The following is a 12,251-nucleotide window of genomic DNA, read 5'->3' on the forward strand; positions in this document are numbered from 1 at the left end:
AAGGAAGTTGACTTCACTCACCGTGAGAATGGGTAGCTTAGCAGCAGCTGCCCCTTCCCATACCTTCCCCACAATTAAAATTTAAATTACAAATTTAAAAAAAAAATTACAATTAAAAATTGACCAAAAACGAAGAAATACGAATATTTAAAAAAAAACATCTCTTCAAAAAAAAAAAAAATTTCTAGAGATAGAAAAAAAAAAAAACTCGTTCACCCCTCCGTCCCCCTCTTGAGATATCCTCCCGAAGTCGAATATGGGATTTCTTTTTCGCTGTGGAACGCAAGCCAACCTCTCCAGGGACCCCATGTTCCATTCCGGGTACCCTTGGGGGGTTTGACGGGGACCGTGCAGTTACCATCGGTTCGTTTTCACTTCCAACACGTTTTCAAAAAAAACGGGGGGGTTGGTGTTGGATGTAATATACCCCGCCGGGGACCCTCCCATGCCCCTCAACTTTGGGACCAAAGCGGCCAAACCCCTTCTCCGCTTCCCGCGGGGCGCAAAATGGGCTTTTTGGGCCCCATCGGCATCTTGATCGCTTCACAATTCATCATCACTAAAGCCATCACTATCACTAGCGCCTCCGCCACTACCACCCGCACGACTACTCACCATTATAGATAATTGAAAAAAGAGGTTAGAGAGATAAACTTGTCAACACAAGTGGTGTTAATGAAATGATGTTGGAGGAGCCCTATTTATAGAGTTTTTTTATAAAAAAAAATAATAATAATTAAAAATTTCGGACGTCCGACCTTCGCCACAGTGGCGGACATCCGGTCGGACGTCGACGCGAGGGGCAAGCCCTTCGCAGGGGCACTCGGGACGGGCGTGGGCGCCCTTCGCCGACGGGCGAACGGGAGGGGCGCCGTTGGAGACACCCTTAATCTGTCTTGCGCAAGGGCCGTGTGGTTGAAGCTCAGATATGTGTTTTCTGAAACGAGATCGCCTCCACCTCCAGCTCCTCCACCTCCTCCGCATTTCGCCAACGTACCTTATGAAGGTAAACAACACAACAACGCTAGATTTATATTTACTAGTATTAACACCCGTGCTATGCACGGGACATAAAATTTTCAAAAAATGAATATAAATTCTAATGAAATATAGAAAATAAGAATTAAAAACAATATAAAGAATTACAAAAACATAAATGTGTATCTTGTTCTACTATAAATGAAGAATTTACTCCTTCCTAATAAATGAAATATTTCAAATTCGGTAATCAATTTTATACAATTTTAATTTATAGTATAAGTATAGTAAAATAAATGACAAATAAGAGATGTGTGACTAATGATCAAAGTGTATGATTTAGTTAGAATAAGATACATAAATAAAGAACATATGTGTGAGTAGAGATTAAAGATAAAAATTTAGAAAAACAACAACAAACCAACCAATAGTTCACAAGTTTTGAAAAACTTATTTGTAAACAACATTAACAGTAGCATCACTTCTATTATTATCTTCATCTCCACAAACCAAAATCTTCAGACCTCCACGACTCGTAACTCTAGAGATAGCAACATACAACTGTCCATGACTGAAGACTGGTTTTCGTAAAAATAATCCAACATGAGATAGAGATTGACCTTGACTTTTGTTAATGGTCATTGCATACGACACAGCCAAAGGAAATTGTCGTCGTTGGAATTTGAATGGCAAACTTGGATCAGATGGTATTAAAGACATTCGGGGAATCAAAACTTTATGACCAACATTATGGCCACCCAATACTTGTCCCTCCAAAACATAATCACCCAAACGTGTAATTATCAATCTGGTGCCATTACACAATCCATTCGAGTGATCTATGTTCCTTAACAACATCACAGGAGTACCAACTTTCAACAACAATTCATGATTAGGTGTACCTGAACACTTTATCTTATTCAAAAATTCAACAGAATGTATCTCAGCTAAGCCATTTGAGGTCAAATCTGAGTTTGAGATACTATCAGAACTCAAATAAACTCGACCCTGAGACTGATCCAACGACATCATGATATGGTTAACCTCATCAACAACCTCTAAAGTTGGAGCAAGTATAGCACGATCATGCAAACAATTACTCAACTCTTCATGATTCATATAAGACGGATATATCTTTGAAACAATTGTTTTAAGAGGATCCCCAGAATTAGACAAAACAATGTCGGAAGGAAGATCAATGGTCACTTCACCATCATTTGGACCACCAACAACTCCATCTCCAATAGAAGCAACCCAAGAAGAAAATTCCTTCAATCGTGAAGCTTCATCCGAAGATGCAGCACTCAAAAGACGCATGTTTTTGGTCAACCTCTGAATTGTGCAATTCCTCCAAAGATATGAAGAGTTAATAGCGACATTCACAACATCTTGCCTACTACCCTTAGGAACAACTGGCAAGATTTGTCTAAAGTCTCCACCAAAAACTATTGTTTTTCCGCCAAAGGGTTTGTCCGTACTGAACTCATTACATACGCGCATAATATCTCTGAAGGTTCTATCCACGGCTTCTATGCAATGTTTATGAATCATCGGAGCTTCATCCCATATGATAAGCTTAGCTCTTACAATCAGTTCAGCAAGTGTACTCCCTGGTTTTATATTGCACCAGAATCTTCATTAACAATGATGGGAATCTTAAATCGAGAATGAGCTGTTCTACCCCCAGGAAACAGTAAAGAAGCTATGCCACTGGATGCCACGTTTAAAACAATATCACCCTTCGAACGAATCTCGGCCGGCAAAGACTTCCATATGAAAGTTTTACCAGTACCTCCATAACCATAGACAAAAAACATTCATCCATCACTTGAATAGATAGATGACATAATAGTATCATGAACATAAAGTTGCTCATCAGTGAACTTGGAAATAAAGTCCAAATGTTCTCTTCCTAAAGCTTCACGGTCATAACACAACTCATCGCTAATCAACCTATTGTCAAATGATTCAAAATACTCTGATCTTGGATAAGGCATGCCCTGTAAATCTCGCAAACTTTTCCCAACATTTAACAACAATTTCTCAATCTCTGCCAATGCAAAATTCTGAATTTCTTCATCATTCAGCATCAAACCTACAATAATATATAATTCAGTACTGCAACTAAACAATAATATGTAAATAATCAAAATACTAAAATAATAAATTAATTGTATACCTGCATGATTTTTCAATTTCTGTTGGTTATACATAACATCTTCAGATAAATATTTCCAACAACTTCGCCAAACAAAATCTGGCCTTGAAATAGAGTCTTATGTCAACAAACTCACAAATAGCAATCTTAAAGAATGCGCAGAAGACCAAAAGGATGCCTCTATAATGCCATCAACATATTCTTTGTCATCATCCAACAATCCTAAAGCAAAGCAGGCATCTCGAAACGTATCATACTGAACGCCATTCACACATCTAATGTCTTCGTATGATGTAGCTCCTTTAACAATATTTAGCAAACATCTCAAGTAATAGATATCACCAGAACCTGGAGCAACATAAAACAACCTCCCAATGGAAAATCGTTGTTTTCTAGGTTGCCAATGATGGGTTTTCCACACAAATTTGGTTGGAAATTCACCATAAGTGAGATTTCGACCTTCAGAATATATCTTATTTGCCTCCATCCAACCCAAAAACTTGCTTTGATGAATAGTATGACGATTAAAAACGTTATCCAACGGATCAGATTCATTAAAAATAACATGTTGTTCATTCGGAAGGTGAAAACTCAGTCTTTCAACAGAAGGATCCTTATATTGAATTTCAAATCCGAAAATTCTCCAAGCAGCTTCACATGACGATATATACCTACAATCATAGTACAAACTAACTTCATCCAAATTCTGTCCAACTCCATCCGTACCAGATTGGAAAAAAGATGTCGTCACACGATCATGACCCTTGTTTATGTACTTAAACAAATACTTGATAGATTGCGATTGATTGCACCACTCAACATTGATGTGACCACCGTATTTCATAAGCAATGCACGATTGTGCGGAACAATGTATCTATTATCCGAGGGCACACCATCCTTGATAACAACACGACCATTATCTCTACGTCTGTAAACCGGATAACCATCATCATCAAACTTTGTGGCATCAGGATAATTCTTTGGAAAATATTTTGAACATCTTCCATCACGCATACATGGGGAAGATTTTCGAACAACACCACTGGGTCCATGCACCATGAATTCTTTGACATTTTCATAATAGCCAGGATCAGTTACTGGATCGGGAATTTCAGCAGAAATAATCTCATCAATGCGTCTAGGTTGAGGTAGCTTGTCCTCGTTGCTTAAGAAAAGCAAAATATGGGCATGAGGCAATCCACGTTTCTGAAACTCAATAGTATACACAACTGCAAAAAGTTATTTAAACAATATAATTGTCAGAAAATAGAATAAAGAAAATAATTAGAATAAAAGACAGAATTTTGTAAAGAATGATAACAAACCTGCTTTCACCGCTCCAAAAATTTTGTTGGTCTTAAGATCTCTTATCAAATTATCCAACTTAACTTTAAAAATTCTACAGACAACATCTGGTCGATCATCAGATTTCAACCCCTTAGCCTCAAGAAATCTAACAATCTCTGGCCATTTTGGATTACAGGTAAATGTAATAAACAAATTTGGATAACCAACCTATCTACAAATAGCCATGGCATCTTGGTAATTCTGAATCATATATCTAGCCCCACCAACAAAACTGGAAGGCAAAATGATTCGTTTACCATGCATTGAACCATCTATCTCACCTCGAAGAACAGCCTCCGCCAAACCATTGTACATTTCAGCCCGCAATTTTTTCTGTTGTGTTCGTACGAACATTAGACGACCAGTCTCAATCATAGTATAAGCATCAACAATGAATTGTTGGAATAATCGTCGAGCGTACAAAATAATAGAACACTCATTCAATCTATCATGCAACCGGTATGCAAAATATTCTTTCGGGCTAATTTTCGTTCTTTTGATTGAAGAAGTGCAACTGTATGAAAAACCAATATTTTCGCTATAACCATCCTCACCATAAGCGAAAAGAAGTGGATACCGAAGTGCAAGATAAGAAGGACTTCGTTCACTAATACGTTGCAATCGGCCTGATTTTTCTTTAACAATAATATCTCTATCACCCAAAGCTTCATCAAAATCACCAACCACAAGCAAAGCAACCTCAGAAACAGTAGGAAGGTTATAAGTTCTTCCATACCTACCTCTCTTGCCAAGTAACCTTAAACTGACACTTGGATGATTTTCTTGATTAATTTTCTCTTTGACCATTTGAAAGGATTTGACCAAAACATTTTCTTCATCCAACATTTTTTGGAGATCAACAACTATTTCTGAATGAAGATTATTCAAATCATTCTTGCCCCTATAAAATAATATTTAATTCAACACAAATTAGTTAATTACAAATTAAATAATTTATCAATGTTATCTTCGTAAGTAAATAGACATACCTCACAGCCGTTATTCTATTATTGATCTCATTCTTCGTATCATAAATGTATAATTGGGCAAACTTTGGTTTACAACCATCTTCTGGCAATAAACTACCCATTAAGTGGTAATTTTCGCCATGCAAACGAAAAGTGGGTGGAGAATGACCAGTGTTGATACTATTATCAACTTTACCTCCCATAGAGGTAAATCCAAATATCGAATTATATGATCGGATATTTTTCAAATAATGAGTACTTTTTGAGTCTTTAGAAAACATCAACCGATATAACACGTGAGGAAGAGGTATCATATTAGGAATCTGGATTTTCCCATTCATACAACAACCCGAATATCTTGGATTAGTCACATTACTTGGTTTTCCAAGACGTTCCTCGAACCAAAAGAATGCACCACAATGTGAACAATTTAAGTTGGCATCACCGATATCCCAATATTCTACAAAAGAAAAAAAATAGATTATTAACGAAATATAAATATATTAAAACATAAATCCCAAACTTTTTATCAAGTGAATTCATAAATAAAAGCATCCAAGCTCAATATTTAAGAGGAGACGCCGTTGGAGACACCCTTAATTTGTCTTGCGCAAGGGCCGTGTGGTTGAAGCTCAGATATGTGTTTTCTGAAACGAGATCGCCTCCACCTCCAGCTCCTCCACCTCCTCCGCATTTCGCCAACGTACCTTATGAAGGTAAACAACACAACAACGCTAGATTTATATTTATTAGTAAAATTTAAATGTGATGGTAATGAATTAAATAGGTCAAGAGTGGCGTAAGGACACGGCATTGTCCAGAAGTGCACTAAAGGGTGATTGGGTTACGGCTAAAAAATTAGTGGACCAAGACCCGAGTGCCATCAAAAGGAGGCTGGGCTTCGGTTTAGAAACAGTCATACACACGGCTGCCGTCGCAGGGAACCCAGAATTTTTGTCGAACCTCCTGAATTTGATCTCCGATGACTCCGTATTAGCCTTAAGAGACAATGCAGGAAATAACCCACTGCACACTGCTGTAGCGATGGGGAATTACCATGTGACGGAGATGCTGGTTACCAGATATCCTAACTTGCTCTACCTTCCAAACTATAAAAATGAATTCCCCCATCACTTAGCAGCAGATCTCAGTCATAGGAAAATTATTCAGTTATTGATTTCTGAAACCCAAGATAATCTTCCAATTAATCCATATGCCGGTGATAGAGGCCCCTACCTTCTATTTATCATGATTAGTATTAACTTATTCGGTAAGTAATTCATCAAGATATATTTATATAATCACTCTTAATTTAGAGCAAATCAACTCCTAATCATACACTCCTACTACACATGAGCAAATACAGCGTTGGATTTGGTTCGCAAGTATCCTTATATAGCCCGGATGAATCCTCAAGCACTTGGTAAAAATTTGGTCAAGTTAGCAAACAAGGACACAACATTCTATATCGACGATCAAATCAGCTTTTGAAAACATCCCATTTACTGGTGTAAGTAGTTTTTTAACTCTATAGTTTGACATGTTGTTCTTTTGCTGAGTTATTCATGAAATTCAAGCTACTTTCAAGATGAATATGAAGCCACAATCATTTGACATTGAGAAATGAGAACCAAACTAGTCTAGGCAACTCATTCATGTCCGCACTCCAGTCTTATATTCATTCTTTCTACCTTAGTTACAAAGCCTCCAAAAAAGAAAATGATGCGTGAAAAAGCACGGGAGCTTACGAAATACTTATGCAAACACATGGAATCATTAGACTACAAGAATGCATCAGTTATTTGCCGAGACACCATTCTAGCAGCAGGCGAATCAGGAAACCGTGATGTTGTTGAAGAAATTGCTGAGATTCATCCTTGTTGGGAGGAATGGCCTAATTCTGAGGCGCAGCGGATAATCAAACCTCCCCAATTGCAAGAATATGATAGGAGCACAATATAATAGCAACTAATGTGGACGAATCAATAATATGATAATGAGAAATGATAATGAAAATATCAACACTAAGATTTTACGTGGAAAACTCTCTTCAACGTGAAGAGATAAAAACCACGAGACCCACCGGTCTACCAAATCCACTATCACCAAGGAGAGAATACAACCAAGAAGTTTACAATGATATCTAATCCTTAAAAACACAACGAAGGCACTAGATAATCAATACAACTTCATAATAGATGAAATAAACATCTCAAGAACTGCAGTCACGTTCAGAAATTTATAACTAAATATCTAACCGTTCAAATTCAATTTCCTTCGGTCAGAATGAAGAACCACGAGTCTTCTACCTCCAGTTAAAATTTCAAGTCGATCGGACAACATTTGGACCCCCGATCGAGACAAAACCCGAGACTGCGCAGTGCAGAAACTTGGAGAACACTCTTTTCCCCCTTCTTTCCTTCTACACGTTTTTCTCTCTCTCTTCTCTCAATTGTGGCGGCTTCTACACACTTGGTAGGTATTTATAAGTTCCCCATTGACCTATTTAAGTAAATAAATGGGCCAATAATATTTGGGTCTTTTTTCCACAAGTTGGGAGCCCTAACACAACAAATACCCCCCCTCACAACTGTGTGGAGGATCTTGCCATTCCGGCAAGAGAACAACAAACTTCAAACTTGCATCTCGGCAAAATCTTTGTCATCATATCAGCCCCATTATCATTCGTATGAGACTTCTCAAGTTCGATCAACTTTTCATCGAGCACATCACATATCCAATGATACTTCTCATCAATATGTTTAGACTTGGAATGAAAAGTAGGATGCTTTGCAAGATGTATTGCACTTTGACTATCACAAAGTAAGACATACCTTTCTTGAGAGTAACCAAGTTCTTTCAAGAACCTCTTCAAAAACAACAACTCCTTGCACGCTTCCGTTGCTACAACGAACTCAGCTTCTGTTGTTGACAAAGCAACACATTTTTGCAATTTAGATTGCCAAGAAACAGCTCCTCCTGCAGAAGTATTCAAGAGCCCTGAAGTAGACCTCAAGGTATCAACATCTCCAGCCAGATCAGAATCTGTATAACCGGTGAGAACAGGTTTCCCACCTCCAAATCAAAGCTTTAAATCTGAAGTACCACACAGATATCTCAAAATCCACTTTATTGCATTCCAATGCGGGTTCCCCGTCCAAGAGGACATACTATTTAAGAATATCTGGGGAGACCTTTCATTCCGGTAGCCCTTTCTTCAACATCTTGTGATCATTATCATCAATACCCGGAGGATTTTCCAAATCTTCATCTTTCGGGGTCGAAATCATCGCCCCACTCGCCTTCAACCCCCCTTACCACCATCCGAGTAGGCAAGTGTGGGATAGAATTTGGGTCAATATCAACGAGGTCATCATGAGAGTGAGAATCTGAACTTCGCCTTATCAATGTCATTAGTCCGGGGCTTCACAAAAAACCACATCACGTTTAACCCTTTTTTTTAAAGATCAAAAATCCGAACAAACTCATCTTGACCATATCCAATAAAGAACCCCTTGCTTTTCTCAATTTGGGTCTCACTCTAGGGAAAATGAACATAAGCTTTGCAACCAAACACCCTCAAATGATATAAGAGGTGTTCTTCCCTTCCCAAAAATTTTCCGGGGAAAATCACCCCCCAAAGCAACGAGCGTTAATAACATGAACAAAACATAAAGCTTCTCCCCAAAAAGATATGGAAGTTTCACCCGAGCATGCATCTGACCCTATCCATCAATGTTCCGTTCCCTCCTTTACCCCAACCCATTCAACCAGGCGTCTTGGTGGCGTTTTTTGGGGTCCGATCCTTGTGCCTACAATGCTCCTCAAACGGCCACGGGATCACCACCATTGTCCGCCCGATGCACTTCAATTTCTTTTCCAAAGTTTTTCCCTGGCCCAAACTCCCAACTTTCCAAAAACTTATCTTTAGTCTTTAAAGCATACACCCATATTCCCGGAATGATCATCAAAAATGTCACAAAATAAGAGCACCACCATTAGTCTTTTCCTTCAAAGGACCACAAAATCCGAGGAACCAAATCCAACAAATTTGGTGCATGAAGGGTTATTTTTAAAAATACTGATTCCCCCTTCCCCTTTAAGGCAAAGAAGATTTTCAAAACTAGAACTTTGGACATCTGGAAGAACATTCTTCTTCATCAAAGTTTCAAGTCCCCCGGACTAAAGACTCAACCTCTTTTCAACCGTGAACACCGTTTTCCAACAACATTCACCGATATATGAACAAGCTTTCCAACATATACAAATTTTCCTTCAACTTAACCTTTCCAAATCAGGACCCTTTGCTTCTTCCATTTTCCATCAACAAAGTTATTTTCCCTAGCCATCACTATCAAGTCTCCCAATGGAAATCGTTCCCCAAACCGGAGATGTCCAATCTCGGGGAAACCGAGAACCATTCTTCACTTTTTAAAAGAATATTTCCAATGCCAGAACCCTTTAGCAAGACCATTGTTGCCCATCCTCAAAGGACTAAAATCACCTAGAGTAACCATAAACCAAGTATCTCGTCCTCAAAAGTAACACCAACACTAGACAACTGATTTAACACGCCTTGAAACTCGTTCACATGATTTGATATAGACGAGACTTCAGAGTATCTCAAATTAATCAACTGTTTCAGCAGATAAAGTTTGTTGTTACCCGTCTTAGAGGCGTACAGCTTCTCAAGAGTATTCCAGAGTGTCTTCGCATTTTTTTCATTTTCAACAAGATTGAGAACATTGTCGTCCACCCACATTCGGATATAACCACACACCTGTTCATGCTCTAAAGCCCATTCTTCATCATTCTTTGACTGCGGCTTCTCAGAGGCGAACACGGGTTGATGCAAACTTCTCACAAATAAAAGATCTTTCATCTTGCCCTTCCAAATGTGATAATTCATTCCATTCAAGGAAACCATCTTGCTAGTATTAATTGCCTCCATAATTCAAGCAAATCAAACAACCACAACTGTGGCTCTTGATACCACTCTGTTGGATTTGGTTTGCAAGTATCCTACTACACATGAGCAGATACAGCGTTGGATTTGGTTCGCAAGTATCCTTATATAGCCCGGATGAATCCTCAAGCACTTGGTAAAAATTTGGTCAAGTTAGCAAACAAGGACACAACATTCTATATCGATGATCAAATCAGCTTTTGGAAACATCCCATTTACTGGTGTAAGTAGTTTTTTAACTCTATAGTTTGACATGTTGTTGTTTTGCTGAGTCATTCATGAAATTCAAGCTACTTTCAAGATGAATATGAAGCCACAATCATTTGACATTGAGAAATGAGAACCAAACTAGTCTAGGCAACTCATTCATGTCCGCACTCCAGTCTTATATTCATTCTTTCTACCTTAGTTACAAAGTCTCCATGATGGCGCAAAATTGTTCTAAACTTGCACTCAACACTTTGTCAAGTTATCGAATACTTAGGTACATATTACTAAAATAACTTGACAACTGCACTCTATATATCATGTTTTTTTTAATCATCTTCCATTTCAGCGTCTGGAATTAATGTGCCTCCAAAAAAAGAAAATGATGCGTGAAAAAGCACGGGAGCTTACGAAATACTTATGCAAACACATGGAATCATTAGACTACAAGAATGCATCAGTTATTTGCCGAGACACAGTTCCCGGCGGCAACCAATCAGAATCAGGTTATCCTATGTTCTACAGATTAAGTGCATTCACAATATTTGCAATTTCAGATGCAATTTCGCTCTTCACATCCACCACTTCGCTCTTGATGTTCTTGTCCATCCTCACATCACGATATGCCGAGCAAGACTTTCTGTATGCTTTGCCTAAGCGACTAAGCATTGGGCTATTCACCCTTTTTGTATCCATCTTGTTCATGATGATTGCGTTTAGTTCGACGTTGATTCTAGTGTTTGGGCGGAAGAAGGCGTGGGTTCTGTTGCCGGTGGGTGCGCTAACTTGTCTGCCCATTTCTTCATTTGTGTTGTTGCAATACCCACTTCTCAGGGATGTCATTTCTTCCACTTATGGCCGTGGCATTTTCGGCAAGCAGAGTAATCGTCCATTTCCGTGACATCATCATTTTACTTCTCTTGTTTGTTTTTCATGTCCAGGCTACAATACTTATTTGAACATCATATGTTATTATCTATGTTGATATATATGCTATCCATGCATTTTGTTTTATTTTGTTACTCCATATTTTATTGTGATTAATAAGCACACATGTATGCAATGAGCACACTGCACACATGTATGCAATTCTAATGATGAATGTTTTTACGTTGAGTTGGATCAAAATAAAAATATGAAAGTGCTTAACTTGGGAGTTAAAAAATAAAGAGATAATTTTGTATCCATTTAATTTGTGCTCATTGTTTCGATATTAAAATAATGACTAGGCGCCCGCTATATTTCCACATCTAAATGTGGGTATTAATTAACATTGACAAATGAGCATATTCCACTAGTCTTGCAAATTGCAAATTGGTCTCCAATCTATAATAAAAATGTTATTCAATTCATAACTTTCATTTTACTCACTATTACCTCCTAAGATAATTATAGCCTCAAATTTAATTTATAGAGATAGAAGACGCCATGAACGCTAGAAAACCTGAGACAAGATAGGACATAATGAAAAAGAACAAAGCAAAAAGACGAAGAAAATGGGGTGTTGATTTTAAAAAAAGGTTAACCATCAATAAATATTTTTTCAACCATTCACTATTTTCTCAGCAATATTCGTCTTCTCCGTTGTGGTGTCTTGTCACGCCCGCATTTTCTAAGGATAGAAAA

The 12,251-nt window shown here is 38.0% G+C and overlaps 1 protein-coding gene across 1 annotated transcript; it reads right to left on the reverse strand.

The window, feature by feature from the left end:
• Positions 1-1,428: 1,428 nt before the first annotated feature.
• On the reverse strand, positions 1,429-5,291 carry LOC125206474. The gene is made up of 7 exons (XM_048105725.1): positions 4,742-5,291; positions 4,463-4,600; positions 3,273-4,366; positions 3,158-3,176; positions 2,841-3,073; positions 2,660-2,744; positions 1,429-2,588 (listed from the first exon to the last, which is right to left on the reverse strand). The coding sequence occupies exons 1-7, from the start codon at positions 5,289-5,291 to the stop codon at positions 1,429-1,431; spliced, it is 3,279 nt and encodes a 1,092-aa protein (XP_047961682.1).
• Positions 5,292-12,251: the final 6,960 nt, after the last annotated feature.

The sequence above is a fragment of the Salvia hispanica genome, chromosome 2 (genome assembly GCF_023119035.1).
Source record: "Salvia hispanica cultivar TCC Black 2014 chromosome 2, UniMelb_Shisp_WGS_1.0, whole genome shotgun sequence".
NCBI classification, from domain to species: domain Eukaryota; kingdom Viridiplantae; phylum Streptophyta; class Magnoliopsida; order Lamiales; family Lamiaceae; genus Salvia; species Salvia hispanica.